Below are 26,327 nucleotides of genomic sequence, written 5' to 3'. Positions count from 1 at the left end.
ATCAGGTGTTTCTAAAAGAAACTCCGATTTTCCTTGGTCAGAAGTGCCACTTCAAGACTTAAGTCTGAGTACTGTGCATACTCATTATTAGCTTGGTCATTATTCATGTGGCCTTCAGAGGCCAGAACGACACATACACTCTGAAGTACCAATTACATTTTTTTTTTTATTGGAGTATGTGTTTGTGTATTCCTACGAGTTCCTAGTGACACTGGGTTAGTTGTTCAGATCCTATCAGTTGAGCATATTCTTTTCTATATCTACTTCATGTGTTTTTGTTATGAAAGACTATTTGATTTTGACAAATGCCTTTTGTGTTTATTAAGGTGATCATAGATTTTCTCCTGTTATTCATGTAATATATAATTTGTTGCTTTTTGCTGTATGTGTGTGTGTATGTGGGTGCCCAGGAAAGTGCATGTGTGCATGTGCATGTGTATGGAGGCCAGCACTCAACCTTGTATGTTGTTTCTCATACACTGTCTACTTTGTTGCTGTTTTGGTTTTTTTTTGTGTGTTTTTTTTTTGTTTTTTGAGACAGGGTTTCTCTGGGTAGCTTTGTAGACCAGGCTGGCCTTGAACTCGGTGTGTGCCACCACCGTCAGACTCTTTTTTGTTGTTTTTTGAGCCTTGTTCTCTCACTGGTTTGGATCTCTCCATATAGCTTAGCTGTCTGACCAGCTAGCCCCAGGGAACCAGTTATCTCTACCTCCCCAGGGCAGGCATTAAAACATATGCCACTCGATTTGCCTTTTGTAAAAACATGGGTTCTAGGCCTTGAACTCAGGTTCCAGGTATTTTACTGACAGAGACATCTACAGCCCCATATTTATTAAATTTTATGTGTTAAACTAGACTTGTATTTCTGGAATAAATCTGATTTGCTTATGGTGTAGAATTATTTTTACATGTTGCTAATATGTTTTTTCTCATGTTTTAGTAAAATACCCTGTACTTAAGTGTTTGTCAAGTACAAGAGTAATACTGGCCTCACTGAGTTTTTGAGGAGTTTGTGACAGTAAAACTGTCAGAGCTCCAGCTTCACTTTGTCAGTTGATGTTTGATTACTATCCATTTGTTTCTAGTCTATCTTTTCTCTTTCTTCTAGATTCAGCTTCAGGAGCTAGTGACTTTCTAGGAATTTGTTGCTGTTATCTAAGTTGTTATTTTTTGACATACAACTGTTCAGAGTATTCCTTTGTAATCTTTTTGTTTCTGTAAGGTTGGTAGTAATGTGCTCTCTTTCATTTCTGATTTTAATGATTTGAATTCTTTTTTTCCCTTGATCAATAAAACCAAATTTTGTCAATGTTTTTCTTTTGTTTTTACTTTAATAGAGTCTTAGTCTACTATTGAATTTGATAGTTCTTTATATATTTTAGATATCCTTTTGTGAGATATTTTCTTCTCAAATATAGTCTATAGTTTGCCATTTTATTCATACAAACACATATACCCATACACACCCCCCCAAACACCCCCATACATGCAAAACCACACATATATAGTAAAAATATAATTTTGATAAAGGCTAATTTATTAGTTTTTCTCAGGGAATTTACTTTTGGGTCTGAAGTCTGTTATAACAGTTTATACTTTGTGGAGAAAACATGCATTATTCTTTTATGTGTTCCACATCTTGCAGTTCTTCAAAATAAGACTTCAGATTAGTAACTATGAAATTAACAATATAATTTAAAATAGTTTAGAAGTATTGAGGGAATGATAATAGAAATAGGGTGCTTGAACAACATTAATTACTATGCAGTTTTATAGGTAGAAACACATATAATTATGTCTAATGACCCAAATATTGAGGTGACTGATTTGAATATGGAATGTATGATCATTTGCTATTTCATATCCTGTGGTGTTTCAGCCCATGTAATGTAAGTTCAGTGGACTTTTGACTACTTGTCACCAGTGACAGATTTCTGATTTTTAAAATATGACAGTGCAATAAATCACTAGTTTGCTAGATTGAACTGGTAATCTGTTAAAGAACATGGCAGTATTTACTGTAGATAAATGCAAATTTAAAAAGGTTCTGTGTATGAAGGTTTAAATGATTTATTATCCTTCAGTACATGCCTGAGTCTGAAGTTATGTAATAGATTTAGAAAATTTCATTTCCTGTTTGAAGGTTCAAATTTGCATGCTTTTTCTTTTATGCAAGTATTGAAACTTAGTTGATATAGTAAAACTGATAGTTCTACTGACTAATTTTTTGGGGTGTATTACAGTGTCAAGCCTTTTTAAAGGTATAGACTAAGTGATAAAATATACCCACTTTTATTTATTTTTTTCTGGGATAGAGATTGAGGGGTAATTTCAGAAATGGAGATTGTAGTCTTTAGGTGGCTTAAGAATTTGTGCTCATGTGAGCTTTCTTTCTCCTTAATTTGGCTTGTGTTTTTTTTTTTCCCTACCAAGTGAGACTCCTTTGGAGAAACTAATATTTTCTTTGCTAGTGCTTGTTAATTAGAGATAGCTTCTTGGTTGGAGATGGGAGCTTAAGTCTACTTCCCCATCTCAGCACTGGGACTCCATGCTACCCCAGGCTCTATGGGTTCATATGCTTGTCATTCCTGTTGTGTTTGGAAGGCACTGTTTTCTTTTTTTCTATCCCTTCTGTCTCTTACAGTCTTTCCTCCTTCTTTTAAGAATAGCTCCTGGAACCCTGAGGGGAGGGATTTGATGGAGATATTCCATTTAGGACTTAGTGTTTGAAGGTTTTTAAAAATCTCTTCCCATTGTCCAGTTGTGGGTCTCTGTTTTTAAAAAGAGAAGCTTATGAACTTGAGACATTTTCCCCAACATATGTGATTTTATTCTTAGTTTTTCCCTCTATTTTGAATTAGCTACAGCTACACATTTTTAAATTAAAAAACTGAAAAATAATTACATAAATTTTCCTCTTCCATTCTTTCCTCCAGATCCTCCCATGCAATCTCCTTGCTCTTTTTCAAAGTCATGACCTTCTTTAATTGTTATTGTTAAATACACACACACACACACACACACACACACACACACACTCACACACACCCCCTAAATGTGTTCAATTCTCAGTCTGTTTAGTGTTACTTATATGTATATAATTTCAGGGCTGACTACTTGGCATTGGATAGCTCTTTAGGGGACCTCTTCCCTGGGAATGACTCTCTTGCCTTTCTTAGTTCCTTAGTTGTCTAGTGATGGGGACCCAAGAGATTGTTCCCTTCTAGGTCAGCATGTTGATCTTGTGCTTCTTCAGGTCTTGTGTAGGCATCCATATTGTTGAGATATCATGAGTGGTATTTCCCTGTTGTTTCTATGAGACACATTCTTACATATTTCCTGGTTCTCTGGCTCTTAAAATCACTCATTCCCCCTTTACATGGTGTTCCCTGAGACTTAGGTGTGGGAGTTATTATATATGTATCAACTGTGGTTCTCCATATGGTTTCTGTTGCAAAGAGAAGTTTCTTTGATGAGTGGTGAGCATTACACTTATCTATGGGTATAAGGATAAGTATTTATAATGCAGTTAGGAATTGTGCTGGTTTAGTAAAGTGACTGCTGCAGTAGGTTCTTCTTTCATCTAAGAAGGCTTAGGTAGTTGGCTAGGTTTCTAGTATCAGGCATGATGTTTTTCTTGTTGAGTGGGCCTTACGTCTAGTTAGATTGCTATTGGTTAAGTACCACTATTGTGATCTTAGAGTTATTGTGCCATACTGATAGTTGTGTTTCATGGACTGTTGGTTGCTTCCCTCCCTTGAAATCTTGTATAGCAATTTATAGTAATATGAAAGATAGCTCTTTAAGTCAGATCTTGGGTTCTCCTGGTTTTGTGTCTGAAGTAGCAATAGTGACTAACCTTCAACTTCTGTGAGGCAACCAAAGGTAGTATATAGCCTATACTTTTTTTGAGTGTCTTTTGTACTTTCCTGACAAATAACTCAAAAGGGGGTTGGTTTCTCATGTATAATATTGGGGTTTTTGTTAATCTTTGGCTTTTGGGTGGAACATTTCAGCTCAAATGTGATAACTTCATTTAATATCACTCTCTCTGTGTGTATGTGTATGCGTATCTGTGTCTGTATGCTAGTGTAAGTTATTTTTAGCTTTTTGAGAATTTTTCACACTGATTTCCATTGTGTCTGTACCAGATTTCAATCACACCAACAGTGAATAAGGCTTCTCTTTTCTTCATTTGTTGTCAGTTGTTTTGTTGATCTTAGCCATTCTGACTGGGGTAAGGTGAAATATCAAGGTTATAAATTTATATTTTCCTAGCTACTGAAGATAATGAGTATTTTTGAGATATTTCTTAATTTTTTGATTTATTTGTTTTATGTGTATGGTTGTTTTGTCTGCATGTATGTATGTTTGTGTACCACATGCATGCAGTGCCTGCCAAGGTCAGATCCCTTGGAGCTGGAGTTACAGATGGTTGCAAGCTACCATGTGTGTGCTAGGAATTGAACCCATGTCCTTAGGAATGAGATGCTGGGATCTGTATGCTTCAGGATTCCATTTTGTTATCTGATTTTTCCTGGTTGATGGACTTGTGGCCAGTGCCATTATGCCATCTGAAGCTAACTCTGCTAACAGAAGTTAACAGAAGTTACCACTCTTTACATAAACCCTGGTATAAGTCCATGAAAGCAGGAACTTGTTTCTTTTAATTAATTAAATCTTTCTGTGTATGATATTTTGCCCTCTTGTATGTCTGTACCTTTGAGGCCAGAAGAGGGCTTTGATTTCTTGGGACTGTAGTTACATATGGCAGTACGCTATCATGTGAGTGTTAGGAATCAAACCCTGATCCTCTGGAAGAGCATCCAGTGTTCTTAACCAAAGTTGTATCTCTCTAGGCTGCCCTCTGGCCTTGTTTTTAAAAGACAGGGTCTCACTATGTAGCCCTGGGTAACCTGAAACTTGCTACGTACACTAGGTTGTCCTTGGACTCACAGAGCTCTACAAGTAGAATCTCTTAATATTAAATCTGTCTTCTTCAATTTAAAAGCTTTCTGTTTTTTTTTTTTTTTGTGGAGCTTTGTCTGCAAACATTTTGAAGAAGGTGTAGCCCAAAGGCATGCTGTTGACAAATAAGTCCAAAAGAATATTGTGTTTCTGATCACAAAGCAGCCTTGCAAAGCTTCTTCACATTTAAAGTTCTTTATCCTGCTACTAGATTCCAAGAAAATATGTACTTGTTTCTTAGAAATGTGCAATGAGTATATGATTAGAGAGTGAAAAGCTTTTTTAACTCAGTCATTCAGGATATATATATATATATATATGCTATGCAAGGAGTGCATAAAATAACTCTCCCCCCACAGCTAACATCCTTTTTAAGGTTGAAAACAAATATCAATCTAGACGGCAATTTCTGATATAAGACAAATGCAAAATTTTTTACGTGTTTTAATTTTCATTGACAAATTTAAATAGTTTATTTTTTATATATTTAAGAGGTTTTTAAAAATACTTGGGTCTGATTCAGAGAATGCTTTGCTCTCTTGGCATTGTGAAACAGGTAGATGCTCCTTTGGTCACTCACTGAATGGCACATTTAAGAGTGAGCTGCTTTAACCTACAGAACCAGTTGACTTGAACAAGGGGGAGGGAGCTCTTGGACCCCAGATTAATGGCTGTGTGGAAAGCATGGGACTGACCCAGACCCCCTGAATGTGGGTGTCAGTGAGGAAGCCTAGGTAATCTATGGGGCCTCGGGTAGTATTTACCCCTGGCATACAAATAGACCCGTGCCACAACATGGGAGGCTCTCTCAGCCGAGACTCTTGGGGGAGGGCCTAGGCCCTGCCCTGGATGAAATGACAGTCACTGGAGGCCTACCATGGAGTGTATCACTCTCCTTGGGGATTGGAATGGAGATTGGGTGGAGTACTGGGGGGCCTGGTGGAGAGGGTTGGGGAGGAGGGCAGGGAGAGGGAGCTGGGATTGACATGTGAAACAAGATTGTTTCTAACCTAAATAAAAAATAATTTAAAAAAGAAATAAAATTATAGAAATATAAAAAAATAGTCTCTTTTGATGGCAGGTGATTGAGGACTGCACCATTACTCTGGTTAAATTTCTCTTGAAAGGGTTAGTATGAAGTAAAAGCCGAGGATTATGTACCTGTCAAAAAGTTGAACATTCTCCCATTTTGTATTAGTAACACACTGAAGTAAGGGCTTACTATAGTTTTGTTAAAAAATGTTTTTAAAAATTTGAAATGGTTTTAATTTCTTTCTTGAGTTCCAAATATTTCCCACCTCATAATAAGTTAAATATTTGAGATTAAAAATAAAAAAGGACACTATAACTAGGATTAAAGCAAGTAAGTTGAAGCCAACTGCATACTGTCAGCTACTCCTACTGTCTTCTTGGCTCACAGGTACAGACTGTAATTTTAATGCCTGGTTGTACTTGTATCTCTGTTGCATTTTCCTCTTTTATTCACCCACAGTTTTTTTCCACACTAATTGTTTTTGGTTTGTTTAATTGATTCTTTTTCAGTTTTTTTTAGACATAATTATTTGTGGATTCTTTGGAAGTTTCACATCATGAACCCCAATCCCGCTCATCTCACAGTTCCTCCATGTTGGCTCTTTACCTCTGCAGTATGCCTCCCAAATTAATTATGGACAAGACAGACAAACAAAACCTCACCATGGGCTGGGCGGTGGTGGCCCACACCTTTAATCCTAGCACTTGGGAGGAAGAGGCAGGCGGATCTCTGTGAGTTCGAGGCCAGCCTGGTCTACAGAGCAAGTTCCAGGACAGCCTCCAAAACAATACAGAGAAACCTTGTCTTGAAAAACCAGAAAACCAAAAACCTCACCACACTCGTCCATCTTTCCAATACCTCTTTATTCAACCTAGTGGCATAGGGAGCTGCGGTGTGTCACACAGTATACCCCCTTTGTCCAATCAGTCCCACCTACAAAATGTTTATTGCGATGAGTCATTGGTTTGGTTCAAGGCCTCTGGTTTCTGGTACATCCTCATCACTGGGCCCTCATCAGAATTCCTGTCAGATAGCCTGTTGTTGTTTTTTCAGTTTTAATAAAATATTTCTAACAATAATAATTCTTACATATTCAGAATCAAAGTTGACTCAGCATCAGGTCTTATACCTTATGTTTTTAGCTGAATATATCTTATTATGTGTGTAAGCATTTTAGTAAAACGTGAAATAAATATCTTCTGATTTTTCTTAAATGATTATAAAGCTCATAAATACAGCTTCTGTATTATTGCTCAAGTATTTTGGTTTTGTAGAGATTTAGTATATTGTGCTGGGCATGGTGGTACATGCCAGTGATCCCAGCACTTGGGAGGCTGAAGCAGGAAGATTATGAGTTTGATCATACACACACACACACACACACACGCGCTCGCGCGCACACACACATGCACACACGATTTAGCATGTTGTGTGATACATTTTTTCTTTTACTTAAAGTATGTCATATTAAATGTTTGCATGTCTGTGGCAGCATATGTGTAGATGTGTGTGCAAATATTGGTGTACGTGTATGGAGGCAGAGGTTGACATCAGCTATCCTTGATATATTGAGGCAGAGTCTCTTACTACACCCCAGAGTTTGCTGACTCTATTTAGTCTAGCTAGCAGTTTCCTCTGGGCATCCCGTCTTCACATTCTGAGTGCTGGGATTCCAGGTGGGCTGCTATGTCTAATTGGCGATCTGAACTCTGTTCCTTATCCTTAAGCAGAAAGTTCTTTATCCCCTGAAGCACCTCTGAAGCACATGGTCTGGCTTTTAAAAGAGTTTTTGAGAATGTTTACTGGGGAATTTAGTTGGTACCATCAAAAAACAACTGGGGTCATTAGTTTGCTAAGGCTTTGTAACAGCAGAAACTTACTGCCTCAGAGTTTTCTATACTGGAAGTTAAAATCAAATATGTTAGCGGTTTGGTTCTTCTGTAAACTTGTAAGAATCTCTTTCATGTGTCCTTCCTAACCTCTGGAGCAGTGGTTGTTAACCCATGGGTCGCAACCCCTTGGGTGGGGGTGGCTAATGACCCTTTATCAGATGTGGCCTAAGACCATTGGAAAACATAGCTATTTACAATATGTAACAGTAGCAAAATTACAGTTATGAATAAGCAATGAAATTTACGTTTGGGGTCACCACAACATTGAGAAACTGTTATTAAAGGGTCACACCATTAGGAAGGTTGAGAACCATTGCTCTGGAGGCTTTGCAGGAATCTTTGCCTTTCTTTGACTTACAAAATTATCATCCAGAACTCTGCCTCCATCTTCACCCAGCATTCTCACTTTTGTATGTCTCTGTGTAAATTTTCCTGTTTATAAGTATAGTAGTCACTTTGGATTGGGGCTTATCCTCATGACCTCATCTGAACCAGTTACATCTACAACCATCCTATTTCCAAATAAAATGAAACTTTCTGAAATAATGAATGTTAAGACACTAACATAGTTTTATTTATTTTGGTTCTTGTTTTTTTCTTCTTTTGCATGACAGAGTTTCTTTGCATAGCCCTGGCTGTCCTAGAACTAGCTCCATAGACCAGGCTGTCCTCAAACTCACAGAGATCTGCTTGCCTCTGCCTCCTTAATTCTGGGATTAAAAGTGTGTGTCACCATTTCCTGGCAGGTTGGTTGTTTTATTTTGTTTTCAGAGAGCAAATAATTTGGTCTATAGTGGGGGCCATATGGCATAGTGGTGTTTATTGAATGATCTCATAAGAATATAGTGAGGAAACAGACTATGTTTTGATTTTAAAACTTTTAGGAAAAATAATACAGTTTTTTCTTTTTGGTTTTTCGAGACAGAGTTTCTCTGTATTGTTTTGGAGGCTGTCCTGGAAATCGCTTGGTAGACCAGGCTGGCCTCGAACTCACAGAGATCTGCCTGCTTCTGCCTCCTAAATGCTGGGATTAAAGGTGTGCGCCACCAATGCCCGGCATAATATAGTTTTTAAAAATAGATCAAGATAGATAGTATTAGTTTTACCACTGGCTATTATGTGTGTGATGTGGGTATTTCACTTACAATATTCTTAAGTATGGCCTGGGAGGTGGCTCGGTAGTAAAGGTGCTTGCTTCAAACATCCTGGGAACCACATGGGAGGAGGAGAGCACTGACCTACACATGTGTGCCATGGTGCACACCCCTACATGTTCATGCTCACAAAGGAAATACATGTAATAAAATATAACTTCTGAGAAAATTTACCTGTAACCATATATATTAATTCAATTGGTATATTGGAGAGACCAAAAAACAATAGTGGTTTCTGAAAAGTATTCATATGTTTGTCCTGTTGAGAATCTGGGCAATGGGCTGCTGCAGTGGTTCTGTAGTTATCAGGATCCATGGTAGTTTTGTACTGTAGTCTTAATCGTGCGATAGATGCTTGAGTTCTGAGATGGCCTCTCTAGCTATTGCCACTGTTTGTATAGCTTATGTACTATGTAGGAGGACAGTTGGGAAGACAGATAATAGTCCTTTTTATAAAAGAGTAATGCCAAGGCAGAGATGGGAGGGTTGTGAGTTTCAGGTCAACCTAGGAAAATAATGAGTTCATCTCTGTGTTATTATCTTTTACGTATCCTACTCCCTTCTAAAGTGTGCTTAGTTTTTAAAAATGTTAATCTCAAGGTATCTAGTTTTTCATAATAACCTTTCCTGTATGAATGTGATACTGTACATGGACAGGAACTTTACTTTTAGTTCATTTTATATGTAAACAAGCTCAGAATAAGTGCAATTTAGATATTTTTGGATAAATCACAAGAATTACATCAGTATCAGTGGTAAAAGCTGAGATTATATTCTGCTCTGTCTTCTGTTACATGGTGCTCTTGTCCTGCCTCTGAGGAGAAACTTAAGTTCACATTGAGTTGTTTAGAGTAAGCATGCTCCCTGTAAAGTACCAGGGTGTTGAGTTACAGTCTTCCAGCTTTATAAATCTTTTGAAGAGAAGACACATGCTTTTCATCTTCCTGTATTTTCTGTTTTTATTTTTTGAGAATGTAAGTGACTCAGCTTAGTGACCAGTTTTAAGCTAAGGCATTTTATTAATAAAATTATTGAAAAGAAAATTATCATGCTCAAATTAAGGTCTTGCTACAAAAGTTGTAAAGGTTCATTTGAATTCTTTGAATAAAAATACTTTAAAAGGTCTATAATCATATACATTAAACTGTGACCTATATAAAGCATGTTATGCCACCCTGAAGGTTGCTATAAAAATTGTTTATGAAGTTCATGCAAGACTAAAATATGCTGAAATGGAGAGTTTTGAAAAATGTTCTATATAGCAGAGGAGACCAAATCATGCTAAAATGCAGGAAAAGACTATACATCAGTTTCCAGTCTACATTATTCAAAAAAATACAACCATAAAAAGGTAATAAGATTACATTTTCACATTTCATGGCTGGTAAAGTGCATTAGGCTGCTCAGATATTCATAACTCCCTGTGACATTTGGAAGATTACATTTTGGAGTGCAGGGCCATTACTGCTGCTCAGATAATAACCCACGATGGCTGGGCTGTGCATGAGCCTCGTCATTGGAGACAAATTTGTGTTTTGAAGGTTGATCAGCTTCAAATAACTATTAGAAAGGGTTAACCTGCCATACTCTAGGCTCTCTGCTTGGTTTTTAGATATAATAGATATGCATACATACAGTATATCAAATATGCCACACATTTGTATGTACTAATTTCAGTCATCAATTTTCTCCTGGAAGGGTGTATCTTACAATATTTAATGCAATGGAAAAATATTTAAAACACCTGTCTGCATATTGCTTTCACACTATAAGCTCAATTTAGAAGCTGGTGATATATTTGGGGCCTTTTTGAAAATTACTTTCCAAATTAATTCTATAGCTTCTTGGAAGGGTGATTGCTGATGGTAATATATACAGATCAGAATGAAAGATGGATGTAAGTAATACTAAGGTGAAGGTAAGGCCTCTCAAGTTAGTTGCAATGAGGATTTTTGTCCTATTTAGTCCTACACAGAAGACATACAATTCTTGAATTCTCCACATTTATTTATTCTTTTTGCAGTAAGTTGTTTCTCTGTGTCAGTTGGTTTGGCCACGTGCTGCTTGTGTGCATTTGAGGAAGTGCCTTTCTGTACTCAATTGAGAACTTTCAGTTTCTGTCTGCTAAAAAATGTTGCTGAGGTTGTCAGCCTGACTTTTGTGTCTAAATGATTTTTCACAAAACCTTTTCTTTTTCTGCTTTCCTCTCATGAAACAGTGACTTAAGGACAATATGTTATATTGTATAGGGTTATTGCTGTTTTATGGCTGTGGAGATGTATTGTTCATTTGCTACCTTGCTGAGACTTCATAGTACTTTCTGACCAGAAATTACTCTTACGTGCACAGAAGTTACTCTTCAATTTTAAATTCTATTTCCTGTGTGGATTTCCACTGTTACTTTAACCATTTCCTCATCAACACTAATATATGAGAATACCTGTTTACCAGAATCCTTGCCCATAGTACATCTTATTATGTATATTATTAACGACTTGAAATTTTTATGACATATCTATATATTTTTAATATTAATTTTGTGAATAAAACTGAGGTTTTGTTCATATATCATGGTATCATTTGTAGTCATTGTATTCATTGCTTTGTTTCAAACTTTACTTTTAAATTTTCTCTTAGGAAGTTCTTTATATTTACGACATGAGTCATGAATGTTTTTCTCTCAAGTGTAATTGTATTTTGATTTTATGATTTTTTTCTTACGTGCTTTAATCCTTCTACCCCCATTATTTAAAATTAAGGCCAGAGTCTTATACATATTAGGCAAGCATTCCAGCACTGAGCTATAGACCCTGCTCAGAATTTTAATTTATATTAGTTAAATTTATCAGTGAGAAGTCCAGAAATCTTAAAATATTTTCATAATTAATTAATTAATTTTTGAGGCAAGGTCCCTAGTAGTCAAAGCTGTCATTGAATTCACTATTTAGCTATGGATAACCTTCAACTTTTTTGTTTTTTAAAATAGGGTCTTACTATATAGTCTTGGCTGGCCAGTAGTTTGCTAAGTAGATCAGGCTGGCCTTGAACTCAGAGATCTGCTTGCCTCTGCCTTTTGGAGTACTAGGAATGGCATGTACCACTGACCTTTTTTCTTTTAGAGATTTGTTCATTTTTATTTCATGTGTACTTATTTATGCCTACATGTATTTATACTATGAGTATGTCTGATACCTTGGGGTTCAGAAGAGGGTGCCCAATTACTGGGAATTGAATTAAGGATGGTTGTGTGTAATGTAAGTGTGGGATCTGAACCTAGACACTCTGTGATATCATAAAGTGCTCATAACTTTGGAGCCGTCTCTCCAGTCCTGATCTTGAACTCTTGATCATTCTGCTGCTTCACAAGCACTGAGATTATAGGCGTCGGCCTAAAGAGCTCAGATAAGTCTTTACCTCTCAAGTTTATAAAATATGTTTCTGTCATTTCATACATCTGGAAATAGCTTCCTTAAGTTACTTTATGTTTGTTATTTTGAAAATATTTTAATTTTTATATTCTTAAATCTTAAGCCACGTTGTGCTATCTAGATTTGAAGATTTCTTCAGAGGGCTTACTCTTTTGAGATAAAAAAAACCCCTAAATCTTATATTTTATTGTTGGAGGGTAGTGAATGTTGGGAATGGGTAGTCATTGCTAATTTGAATTTAGGAACAGGTGATAGTGGTAATAGATGTGGAATAAAGCCTTGAATATGCTTATATTTGTTTTCCCTTGGAAGCTGGTGGGAGGCCAGTTTGATTTGGAGATGAACTTCATTATCCAAGAAGGTGAGAGTATCATCTGCATGGTGGAGTTACTGGAAAAATGTGACATTACTTGCCAAGCAGAAGTCTGGAGCATGTTTACAGCCATTCTGAAGAAGAGCATACGAAACCTTCAAGTCTGCACAGAAGTAGGCCTTGTGGAAAAAGTACTCGGGAAAATTGAGAAAGTTGACAGTATGATTGCAGGTATAACTTTATTGTAGAAATGTATGGAAGGAAATAGTTTGATTCTTAAATATCGTATTTTAAAAATTTCTTCAGCATCATTTTAAAAGAACACATACTTGATTATGTAGCATGTATCTATTTAAAATATTTATTATTGTTATTGTGTGTGTGCGCGCGCACACACACACATGCAATACCTGCAGAGGCCAGAGCTGTCACATACCCTTGGAGTTGGAGTTTTAAGTACCTGACAGTCCTGGTAACCAAATTCAGGTCCTCTGGAAGTGCTGTATGTGCTTCTAACCCCTGAGCCATCTCCATGTATCTATGTATACCTTTTGTGTCCAGGCTATTAAGTGAGCACATGTATTTTAATTCTTTATCTCTACAAATATAAATAGCTCACCTTTTTCATTGTTTGTTTTTTTCTCAGATCTTCTCGTCGACATGTTGGGAGTGCTGGCCAGCTATAATTTGACAGTTAGAGAACTAAAGCTTTTCTTCAGTAAACTTCAAGGAGATAAAGGACAATGGGTAAAAAAAAAAAAAAAGTGAAACTAAAACATCCTAAGCCCTAACTGCTCTGGTATCTGAAAGTACCCCTCCCTGCCAAGCACATTAGTAGCTTATAAAGTAACTGATATCATTCCACATGCATTCATGCCAAATTGAGGGGAGGAGCTTAGTCAAAATAGTTTTTTTCATGTGCATGGCTATTTGTGTTTTGGGTGTCCTAGGTAGTCTACGGATTTGGTCGTTGTTAAATTGGTACTGTAAAACTGTATATCTATTATTTATTGGAGTTGAAATGTGTTAAGTCACACCCAGTGTGGTCCTGGTGTGAGTGGTGAAGGCCCTCTAATATGAACATTGTCTCTGCAGGTTGGAGCCATCTTCAGGTACAATTGATGGTCTTTTGTAGTAAGTTGTGGTGAACTTGTTTTAGATCCCAGGTGCCTTATGAAAAGCATTACTTTTTTGCAGTTTACTTAGCTGTTTTTTTTTTAAAGAGGAATACTAATAAATATTTGCTCCATTTTTGTTTCTAGCCATGACTTTTAGGGATCATTGTTTTTAGTTCAGTCAGCTGCCGTATAAGTTTTAGGTTTATTAAATTTCATCTATATTTGTGCCCTATAATTCATCATGTTAAAATTTATATTCTTTATATGTTGCAAACTCCAACTCTCTGGTGCTTTTCAGATGTTTTATACTGATGTTAACTGAACTTAATTATGGTCCTGTGTAGTTTACTGTGTGGTTACATTATTAGTGTGTCCCCTCCATGACTTTGTAATTTTCATCAAATTTTGAAAAAATTGGTTATCATTTCTCCAAATATTACTTCGTTTTACTCTTCATTTTCCCCTTGTCTGGGGAGCCAAACTTGCGGTAGCTTTAGTTTTATTAAAGTAAATTTTTTTGAAAATATTTTTTTCCTTACTGTCTTTACTCAGGATTGTGTAAGACTCAGAAGCCTTACACAAGTGCTTTCCCACTGAACTACACTGGCAGAGCCCAACTTAGATTCCTTGATACTGTCCAGATCACTGAGGTCTGGCCACCTTTTTTTTTTTTTTTTTGGTCTTTTCTTTGACCTTTGCTTTAGATAGTTTTTATTGCTTTAGTCTAAATTTAACTCATTTTTTCTTCTGCCACGTTTTAATTCTATTCATTGGGAATTTCAGCCTGTTTTACCCCCTCCTTTTTTTTTGCGTGTTGTGTGTATGTTTGTTTATGTGTGTGCATGCTCATGTGTGCATGTATTGTGGAGGCCAGAGGATAACCTGGGTGTGTTCCTCAGATATTGGCCGCCTTGTTACTGGGTAAAGACCTCTTACTTTCCTGGGGGGAAGGGCAAGTAGGCTAGGCTGGTTGGCTAGTCCATGAGCCCTGGGGATCTGTTTGTCTCCACTTTCCCAGTGCTGGGGATTATGAGCACAGACTGCCAAATCTCAATCTCAATCTCAATCTCTCTCTCTGTCTCTCTCTGTCTCTCTCTGTCTCTCTGTCTCTGTCTCTGTCTCTGTCTCTGTCTCTGTCTCTGTCTCTGTCTCTGTCTCTGTCTCTGTCTCTGTCTCTCTCTCTCTCTCTCTCTCTCTCTCTCCTTTTAATTTTTTTAGACAGGGTCTCTTTGTAGCTGGCCTGGAACTCTATTGTAGAGTAGGCTGCCTCAAACTCACACAGAGGTCCACCTGCCACTGTTTCCCAAGTGCTGGGATTAAAGGTGCATGCCACCATGTCTTGTTGTGCACATTGCCTTTAAAGTGTGGATTCTTGGGACTGAACTCAGGTCTTTATGTTTGTGGTCCAGATACTTTACCCACTAAGCTGTCTCTCCATTGAAAAATTCTTTTATGTTCATAGTTTCTTTTCAGTTCTTGACAGTTATAATAATCACAGTGCTGCTGATGATAATGACAATAATAGCAACAATTATTTTATCTGTATGGTTCTATAATTTTATCATTTTCCAGAACAGTATTTTACCCATTGATGTTTTTCCTGGCTATAGGTTACCTTTTATAACATAGATAGATACAGTGAATTGTATATTGTTGTCATGTTTCTTTTAAGATTATTAGGCTGTTTGTAGAGCGATGTATGTATTGCTTCCGGATGATCTTTCTTCTTTAAGACTAGTTTTAAATCCTTTGCCATTCAGATTTAGAATGGCTTGTTACACTAGGACTGGTTCTCCTTGTTACTGAAGCCTGGCTCCTCCAAGGTTCCTGCCTAACACATGGAGTACAAGATGATTTGCAGTTCTCTTCATCTCTATAGGTCAAGATTTCTTTGACTTAGAGCTGTCAGTGTTTAGCTTTGTTAGTGAGCCAGGTTTCTGGAGTTTTCCCTCTGCACAGCACCTTCATCTGTAGCACTCTGCCCTTGAACTCTGTCCACTTGAGGCCACCTTCTTAGGCTTCTCTCTTTGTGTCTCCATGACTCCTTCATGGACTGTTTGTATTCCTCTCTGTGTAGTGATAAGGATGTTGACTTCAGAGAGGCCTTTTAGTTTGTTTTTATTTCTGGTAGGGCACATTCTTAATCTGCCTCTATCTCCATTTCTGAAAATGATTTTTGTTGTACACATTTGTGCTGTTTGTAACTATAGGTCTTATTTATGTTATTCCAGGAAGAGGCAGTGTAATGTTTGATTTTTATGTTTAAATAACATTTAGCATATAATTAATACTTTATATAATAGAGTATTATTATAAAAAGTAAACGAAAATTGTAAAAGTTATGGACATATACTATAGTATCATGAATTCAAAGTACCATGGTGATAAGCAGAGTTGAATAACTAGGGTTAATAAACCTTGTGTATTTTTGGTTGGACTGAACATTAATAGAGTCAAAGTGAAGAGAAACCTAGTGCTTCACAGTCACATAAAGTATACTCATACCTAGTGAATTAATAATTATCTCCTAAGTGCTTAGACATCGTTCCTCAAGGAAATGTACATGAAGATGCTCACCTGAATATAGTTTTTTAAAAAAGATACTTTAATTCTTTGAAAAATTCACAGGTATTTACAAGGTATTTTGGTTTTATTTACCCCAACTTCCTCCTTCCAACTCCCCCAGAGCCCTACATTTGATAGCAGTGATGTGTGTTCATCATGAGGACAGTGGATAGGTGAAATACATCAGATGTTCTGAATAGATTGTTTTAAACATATTTTTCTTTAATAATTCCATACTCGTCTAAATCTATTTTGATCATGTTCACCCCATCACCCTCCATTATCTAGACTAGACTATTGCATAGCAGTTAAAACTGCTGCATAGAGGCGAGAAGGGGAGGTGGGTGCAGAGTCTCAGCCCTAACCAAGGAGATATTTGCACTTAATGCCTGATGGAAAGGTAAAGCCAGTTTTCTCCAGTGGTCTGTTACTAGCTGTTTCAGCCAGATTCAGGGAAGTTCCCATGGCCAAGAGTGGGTGACTAGCTCAGAATGAGCTTCATTTTTTGTGGGAGGAAGGTCATTTCAATTTGCCTTTCTTTCTTGTCTTCATGGTTGTTTTTGTTTGCTTTTCATTTTTTGCCATATTGTTTGTTTGTTTTGATATTTTTTTGGGGGGGATGAGAACACATGAAGTTGGATTGTTAGGGAGGCAAGAAGCACCAGGGAGTAGTTGGGAGAGGGGAAACAACAGAATACATGATATGGAAAAGAAACACTCTGTGGAGAAGAAAAATACATGCCAAAACACAAAGGAAGAGAGTAATTTATCAACTGAATGGTATATAAGTAAAATCATTTAAATGCTAAGAAAATACACTATAATTTTGTGTGTGTACATGCATGCACATGTATCATTACATGTGATTGGTGGTCAATTTGCAGAAGTTGTTTCTTGCCGTCTACCATGTGGGTCCTTGAGACTGAACCCAGGTTGTCAGTCTTGGTAGCAGGCATTTTTACTGCTGAGCCATTTTGCAGGCCACAGAAACATTTCTGACAGACTGTATAACGCAAATATTAGACATGTTCATATAGCTGTTTATGATGAGGAGGACAATCAGAACAGCCTTGGAAGGTGAAGGTAAAATAATAACTACAACTCTGTATAACAAAGCCAGCTACTTCTATCTCTGACTCTGAGAGTAGAGTGAAAAATCCTTCATCTAAGTCTCCAAACAGATTTATGATGTTTACCTGTGGAGTGATTGCATCAATGAACATGCTTATTTGTAAAGATTCTTGAAATATGACAACTAATGTATTTTTCCTAAGGGCTTTCCAGTGTAGTGTCCTACAGCAGTGTCTGTGGGAGGGATTACCATATTAATTTTCTTTTGTTGATTCATTTATAGGAAAAGGAATTTGGAGGAATGATTTTTCTAGATGGAAATGCTATAATAGTCTAATTATATTTGCTGTTTCTGCTATTTTTGTTATGTTGTTTTTTCTTTGAAATGTATTTAGAAAATAAGTGTGATTACAGTCACTTGTTAATTATTAAACATACTTTTATAGTTGAGTGGTATGGATGATGAAGAATTATTTCTTAGATTGAACTATTCTACCTACTAGTAAGATAAAAAAACTGCTAAACTTTTACATAATAATAAAAACTTAGAATAGTAAACAAAATTAGATGGCAACAAACCAATGATTTCACCTGTGGTTTGACACTGTTTTTAGCTTGTAATAAAGAGGAATGAATGTCCTTATTTTTACTATATTTCTTTATAGACTAAGATGATAATGTGTATCTGGTTGTCCTCAGCTATAATATCCTTATAGATATTAGTGAGATCTTTATTTTAGTTTTTGATTGTTTCATGTACTAGATATTTTTGTGGGCCAAAGAAACATTTAAACAAATATATCCTTTATATATGTTGTGCATTTGAGGCATATTGAAGGATGAAATATGCTAGGGAAATTTAACCAATTCTGTGATTCAGGGGGGACTGCTTGAGGAAGTGGACATGTGCTTTGAAGGGTATGAAAGATTTCTTTGGTTTGCAGGAGACTGAGGTCGGCTTAGTGAGCACATTTAAACAGAAGGAATAGCTTGTACTCAGGCAGTGCTGTAGAAAGAATTCTATGACAAGGCATTGTGGATAGAATCCAGGGGGCAAGGATATGCAAAATGAAATTGGAGATATAGATCAGTATCTGATTGGCTATTTAAAAAGCGGTCTCTATTAAAGACAGGAGAGCAAGGGCATGATGTAAATGGTGAAAGTATTGTGGCTGAAACCATGGCCTGTGGGGTTAGATTGAGCTTTGATCCTGACCCCTTCAGTTACTGTATGACCTGAGGAGTGCTCCTCTGCCTCCAAGTCTGCCTCTGTAAAATAGGAAAATAACAGAACCACTTGGTAGGTTGGTCATGAAGTTAAAATATTATGACCTATTTAAAATACCTTTCACATTGGAATCTAAATGAGCATTATTTAGTACTTGTTAAATTAAGATGTATAGAGGAGTGATTGGCAGTTTGAGGTATATATAATTCTTAAAGTTCAATTTTTTAAGTGTTTGAGGGTGTGAAATAATATTAGTTCTTATTTACTGAACAAAAAATGTGCTCTGTAGTTCTGCAAAAATCACAGAATTCATTGTATCATTAAGATATTTGAAAATAACATTCTTGTAAATACATTTTAGTTTATAGTATTCAGTTATTTTTGTATATATTAATGCATGACTGTTATTCAATATGTTTTGTTTTATGGAGAATAGCATGATTAATAAACCATTATTTTATAGCCTCCGCATGCTGGGAAGTTGTTGTCTGTGTTAAAGCATATGCCTCAGAAGTACGGTCCTGATGCCTTTTTCAACTTTCCAGGAAAGAGTGCTGCAGTAAGTAAATACTCATGAGGCAACACCCAAATTTCTCCTTTTCCTTGCTTCTTGGAAGTTCTAAGTTAGGCAGGAGCTTTTCAGCATGGGCTTACTGAATCCTTAGGACAGTTTCTCCTAGCAGTTTGAGAGACAGAGAAATGGATGCTGAAAGCATTTGAGAAAGCTGCCTACTCAAAGCTTGGTTCAGTGAAGGAATAACAGTCTTTTTTTCCATATGTAGTTACACTTTCCTGTGAATTTATCTTTGTGATTTTAGGTATCTGTCAGAGTACAACACTTTGACTTTCTGTCTTTTTGAACATCTTTTTTTTTTAGCCTTACACATCCTTTCCTCTGCTTATTTTACATCTGGGATATAGAAAGAGAAACTCTTTGAAATTTAGCAGGCACGTTATCTTGCTTTGTAATGATTCTTATAAAAGCACAGGTTTTTTTTTTTTTTAAAGACAGGAACTTGCTGTACAACTTGAGGCTAATATCAGACTCTCAGTATAGCTGAGGCTGGCCTCAGATGAGCTTTTACTGTCTGAGTCTCTTGAGTTCTGGGATTACAGGTACATGCCACCACACCTGGACATAATAGGCAAGCAAACTATCACTGAGCTATGTCCTTAGCCCTGACTACTTTATAAATAAGGCCACTAAGGGCACATACAGTCTGTAGGTATGTAATTTGTGGAATCTTTAAACAATTCATTATTACAATAGTCAGTCTATAATAACTTACTTTTTAGAAGATCTTCAACCTTTCATTTATTACTTTGATAATCATATAAATCTTGTTTGCTTGTTCACTTCTATGTAGTTAAGAACTGTCTGCTAAAAGATAAGGATGTATTTTAGTAGGTCATTTGTAGTCTCTTGATTCCTGCCTATGATCCCAAAATTTTGAGGTGGGGGCAGGAAGTTCAGTAGGTCAATGTCATCCTAGACTACATAGGGAATTTGAGGCCAGTCTGGGCTACCCGAGGCCCAGTCTCAATAAAATAAAATGAAGTAAAACAAAACTAAATACTTTTGTGATATTTGGTTGTTTTTTTTTTTTATGGTTTTACGAGACAGGGTTTCTCTGTATTGTTTTGGAGGCTGTCGGTCCAGCATGGCCTCGAACTCACAGAAATCCGCCTGCCTCTGCCTCCCGAGTGCTGGGACTAAAGGCATGCGCCACCACCACCCGGCTATTTGGTTGTTTTTTGCGATTTCCTTGTTTTGTTTTGTTTTTATCTTACTTTGTTGCCCAAGCTAGCCTTCAACTTAGAATTTTTCTGCCTCATCTTCCTAAGTGTCTGAATTTGTAGGCATGTTTCATATCACCCAATTCCTTTGAGAAGTTCGAATATTAAGTACAGAATATATGACTTGCTTTTAAAACTTTCATTGATTTTTCCTTTATAATTTTTCAGATAACATTAGTCTCTTTCCATTAAGCTTATTATTTACTTTTGACATGCAAAAATGTTCTTACAAGATTAACTATTTTTCAATGCATGATATTAAGATTTACTTTTTATAGTTCTCTGAGGTTGAAACCTGTCCATTCTGCTACTTCATTTATCTTGAAAGTAGAGCAGGTTCAGCTGAACAGCCTTTGAAATTTAAAGAGTAAGTGTTTAAAATAAGTTAAAATAACTTCAGTAACTCATTCTTCAAAGATAGCTTTAAAGGAAATTGTGATGTACACAGGCTTTTGTTTTTTGTTTTTTTTTTTTTTTTGAGACAGGGTTTCTCTGTATTGTTTTGGAGCCTGTCCTGGAACTCACTCTGTAGATCAGGCTGGCCTCAAAAGTCACAGAGATTCGCCTGCCTCTGCCTCCCAAGTGCTGGGATTAAAGTGGTATGCCACCAATGCCTGGCAGGCAAAACTTTTTTAAATAAGCTGTTATATCTGTTCTCATTTTAGGTGAAAGAGACATTAGGCATACATTGAAAATGTAGTCAGTTTTCTTCAATGCAACCTTTAGATAAAACTATCTGCTTCTAGTTTTGAAAGTATTATTATATAAATATGTTTCTGTTATGTTTTTCATGTTTTGTGACCTAATATATATGAAAGAGTATGTGTGTATATATTATATAATTGATGTATGTGACAAACAGCAAAAGAAAGGCTTGAAGTATATAGTTTGATTTTATTTTTAAAAACTGATATAACATTCACATATCTTATAGTGAGTTCTTTTGCAGTATACAATTTAAAGCATTAAGTTGTGAGACTATCACAGCACATTTTAGAACATTATCATCAAGCCTTTATATTTGTCACCAGTCTACTTTCTGTTTCTCTGGATTTGTCAATTCTGGACCATGAATATACATGGTTTTCATACAACAGGTGGTCTTTGGGGTTGGATTTTTTTCTTGGAATAATATTCTCAAGATCCACCCATCCCATAGCTTGTATCATCAGTACATTATTCCTTTTTATGGATTTTTATAGGCTATTGTATGGGCCTTTCACATTTAGTTGTTCTTCATTTAATACAGTGGTTTTCAACCTGTGTGTCTGGACCCCTTTGGTGGGGGGAATCAAATGACCCTTTCACAGGGCAGGCATATCAGATATCATGCATATCAGATATCTATGTTACTATTCATAACAGTAACAAAATTACAGTTATGAAATAGCAATGAAAATAATCTTATGGTTGGGGTTCACCGCAACATGAGGAACTGTATTAAAGGGTCGCAACATTAGGAAGGTTGAGAACTAGTAACTTAATGGATTTTTGTAACTTTTAGACTTTGAAGACTAATGTTACTCAGAGCTTCTATGTATAGTTTATTATGTGGATGTAAGTTTTTATTTGTACTGGGTATAAACCTAGAGATGGGATTTTTTTTTTTTTGGTTTTAGCATCTTTGGTTAACGCTTTGAGGAATTCCTTCAGAGTTTCACAGACTCATTAGCAGTGTTTGAAGATTCCAGTTTCTTTCCTTGTTGATACTAATTAATGTTGTATTAGGGGATTCTTTTTTTTTTTCCCTTCCAGTATTGGGGAACCATCTGAGGACTTTGTGTGTTCTGGTTGGGTGCTGCTCCACTGAACTATACCTCTATCCCTGTGATTTTGATTTGTAACTTCCTGATGACTAGCAATACTGGGCATCTTTCCATGTCTTTATTGGCCATTAGTGTGTTACTTTTTATACTTTTTTGAGACAGGGTTTCCCTATGTAGTTCTTTATGGGTTGGGACTTGCTATGTAGAGCTGCTTAGACTCGAGCTAGTAAAGATCTTGGCTCTGCCTTCTCAGTGCTGCAATTAAAAGTGTGCATCTCTGTGATTAGCCTTGTATTTGTCTTTTTATTACTGAGTATTAAGAATTCTTGGTATGTCTTGGATAAGACTCTTATCAGATACTCAGTATGGCAAATATCTTCTCCCATTCTTATATTATGTCTTCTAAAGTTTTAAAAGGTATCTTTCAAAGCTTAGTTTTACATTTTATTGAAATTCAATTTATGTGTTTTTTTAAAAACATTTTAAATTATCTATTCCTATTTTATGAGTGCTAGTGTTTGCCTGCATGTATGTCTGTGTGAGGGTGTCAGATTCTGTGGGACTGGAGTTATAGACATTTGTGAGCTGTCATGTGGGTACTGAGAATTGAAGCCTGGTCTTTTGGAAGAGCATCCAGTTCTCTTAACCACTGAACCGTCTCTCCAGCCTTTTTTATTTTTTAACACTTGTAAAGGGATTGTCTAACGCAGTAAAGACTTTATGCCAATGTTCATTATTGTATCTTTTCATGGGTTTTGAATCTGGCCTGTGTCTCCTAACTTTTTTTTTTAGCTTTTTAAGTCTTTGTTGCTATTCAGAAGCCCTTTGTTATATAATATTACATATGTCTATATAGATTTTTTTTGTTTGGTTGGTTTATTTGAAATAGGGTCTCAGACTGTGGTCCTGATTATTCTGCCACTTGCTGTGTGCACCAGGTTAGTCTTGAATTCTCAGAAATACACCTGCCAATGCCTTCCAAGTTCTGGGATTAAAGGCATATGTCACCATGCCCAGCTAATATTATATTTAAAAAATTTAAACTAAGTATAAAACTTTTTATAAAATGGCTTATGAATACCATTTAAAAATATATCAAATAATCTTGTTTAATTTTATATTTGTGGTTTACAAAAATAATATACATTAAGCCTTTAACTTATTTCTCTATCATCTATCAAGCCATTTATCTCTATCAATTTTTTTTGTCAGATTTCAGTGTTCAGTGATCTTAGCACTATTTCTTTAAACAAGAAACTTGAGTTTGTCATCAGCTGTCTACACTGAATGCTTCATTTAATTAATTAATAGTTACCAATTTTTATTTGGGCAAATGTTTTCTTTCAAATAAAGTCTGCTTTGAGATGTTTTTATAACTTAAAGTAATATGATAGCAGAAACACACATAGAATTGTAAAGTCTTATTTTCATGAGTTCTGTAATAAAAATTTTCAGGCAAGTTAGTAACTGCATTTATTTTTTTTTTCTTTAGGCTATTGCATTACCTCCTATAGCCAGATGGCCTTACCAGAATGGCTTCACATTTCACACCTGGCTTAGAATGGATCCTGTAAATAATATTAATGTTGACAAGGATAAACCATATTTGTATTGGTATGCATTTCTAGACTTGATTAATGTTAATACCTTTTCTTGAAAATGAGAGTATTTAGAGGTAAAATGAAAATTTATTCTTTGTAGTTTCAGAACCAGCAAAGGTCTTGGCTATTCTGCCCATTTTGTTGGAGGCTGTTTGATTATAACCTCAATAAAGTCAAAAGGAAAAGGCTTTCAACACTGTGTGAAGTTTGATTTCAAGCCACAAAAGGTATGTGCTCTTCCTGAGCTGGTTCCTTTAAGAAGCTATGACGCTTGCATAGTGCTGTGTTAACCATGTGTGCTGTTTACACTTCCAAAAAGTGTATTTAAGTTCCTCAATAGTTGTTAGGTCTGTGGTTTGGGTCATAAAATGACTGAATATTTAGTTATTTGTAGGTTTTATACTTACTTTAGTGCTGTCTTCTTTTATACCTTACAAGTTAGAGGTAGTAAAGCACCAATAACGTGTAGACGGTAGGTAGCAGATGCAGATGGGAAAATGTTCAAATTCTAAAGAAGATGTTTATACCAGACATTACATTTTTTGGATGTATGTTTGAAAATTTTTATGCTATTATATATTACCTATTATCTATTATCTAGTGATTAAGACCTGCTGAGATTTTCCTGGAATAAATACTGTCCTAGAAGTTGAATATTGGACTAACATTGTTCTAAAGTTTAATTAAAATCTTCCAATTTTTAGTTTCTATCAGTGAGGTCGTATTACTTAGAGAATCATTATTTTTGCTTACTCAGTGGTACATGGTAACTATAGTGCACATTTACAACCGATGGAAGAACAGTGAGCTTCGATGCTACGTGAATGGAGAGCTTGCTTCCTATGGAGAGATAACATGGTTTGTCAACACCAGTGATGTAAGTAGTTTCAGAAATATGCATGTGTCTTATTGTTTCCATTCTGTGATAAGGCACCTGACCAACAGTGACCTGGGGATTATGAAAGGCTTTATTTGATGTACACTTCCATGCCACAGTCCATCATCAAAGGAAGTTAGTGCAGGAACTGATGCAGAGACCATAGAGGGGTGCTTCTTACTCACTTGATCCTCATTTCTTGCTCAGCCTGCTTTCTTATACACACGCAAGACCATGTGCCTAGAGATGTTACTCCCCACTGTGGGCTGAACCCTCCCATGGTAGTCATCAGTCAAGAAATGCCCCCAGGTTAGCCTACAGACTAATCTGATGGGGATAGTTTCTTATCTGAGGCTCTGTATTTGCAGGTGTCTCTAGCCTGTGTCAAGTTAACAAAAACTAATCGGTATACCATGAAAAAGTATTGTTTTGAAGGATGAAATTTATAAACAAGACAGTATTTCAAAATCTGAGTATACATTTTGAACACTGTAATGTATTTTTACAGTCATATTTGACTAGTATGTTAATTTTTTGATAGAACTTGTTGATTTGTCAACTAAGGTATTATTTTGGTTTTATCATTAAATTCTAGGTAGAAATAAAGATGATTATTTTGTAAATGAGTTAGATGACACATGCCCATACACTTGGCATACACTTCATAGCTGATATTGATACCGTTAGTTTTTATTATATTTTCAGGATTCAAAGGTTAGAATGAAAATAGAAATGGTATTATTCCCCCCTCCTAAAATTCTTTTTATAGAAAGCTTAGAAAAAAAACACTAGGAAAATGGCTTCAAACTATACTATTCATTCACCATTCAATTCTTTCTTATCATTTTTTAACACTCATATTCATGTTGATAATATTAGCCTTAAGAGCTCATGTTGTCATTGTATCAGAGTTCTGAAACTTGGGTATGTCACTTTATTGACTACATAGTCTTGCTCACTTTCTACCTGAAAATAGGTACGGAACCCTGTATCCTGTGGTGATGATAAACAGTATGTGCTTCCGTAGTCTCTTAGCAGGCTCTTGTAAATGAGGAACACTCATCTTTTTATGTAAAGAAGGGGGCAGTGAGGAGTAAATTCCAAACCAAGAGCATTAGTTTCCTGCTTTAGACAAAGCCTTCTCTTCAACTTAGATGTTTAACTTTTTCACTTAGTATCATATCAGCTTGTCTGATTTTCTTTTTTATTGTCTCATTGTTAACAAGTTGTAATTATTATAACTTAGAAAACTGTGTTCATCCATTTTTAATATGCCATTCCCAGTCTCCACTCCAGGTATGAAGGAATGAAGTGCTACAAGAATTGTTTTATTCTATTCAGATATACTTTAGAAAGACACATTCGTATATATATATATATATATATATATATATATATATATATATATGTGTGTGTGTGTGTGTGTGTGTGTGTGTGTGTGTGTGTGTGTGTGTGTGCATTTATTGGCCTGTGTCTTGGCTTTTTTGCTTAATATATATACTCTAGTTCCATCCAC

The 26,327-nt window shown here is 36.0% G+C and overlaps 1 protein-coding gene across 4 annotated transcripts in view; it reads left to right on the top strand.

Annotated features, from left to right (window-relative positions):
- The window catches only part of Lrba (LPS responsive beige-like anchor protein), a 539,975-nt gene that overhangs the window by 39,921 nt on the left and 473,727 nt on the right, over positions 1–26,327 (top strand). For all 4 annotated transcript variants that reach the window (XM_040752567.1, XM_040752566.1, XM_040752565.1 and 1 more), the window contains exons 3-8: positions 12,788–13,019; positions 13,435–13,535; positions 19,234–19,329; positions 23,826–23,947; positions 24,035–24,161; positions 24,692–24,811. In XM_040752567.1, the coding sequence (XP_040608501.1) occupies positions 12,788–13,019; positions 13,435–13,535; positions 19,234–19,329; positions 23,826–23,947; positions 24,035–24,161; positions 24,692–24,811 (798 nt within the window). The remainder of the gene's footprint in view (positions 1–12,787; positions 13,020–13,434; positions 13,536–19,233; positions 19,330–23,825; positions 23,948–24,034; positions 24,162–24,691; positions 24,812–26,327) is intronic.

Source organism: Mesocricetus auratus, unplaced genomic scaffold (assembly GCF_017639785.1).
Source record: "Mesocricetus auratus isolate SY011 unplaced genomic scaffold, BCM_Maur_2.0 Super-Scaffold_100009, whole genome shotgun sequence".
Classification (NCBI taxonomy): Eukaryota; Metazoa; Chordata; class Mammalia; order Rodentia; family Cricetidae; genus Mesocricetus; species Mesocricetus auratus.
This window is presented reverse-complemented; position numbering and strand designations above follow the sequence as displayed.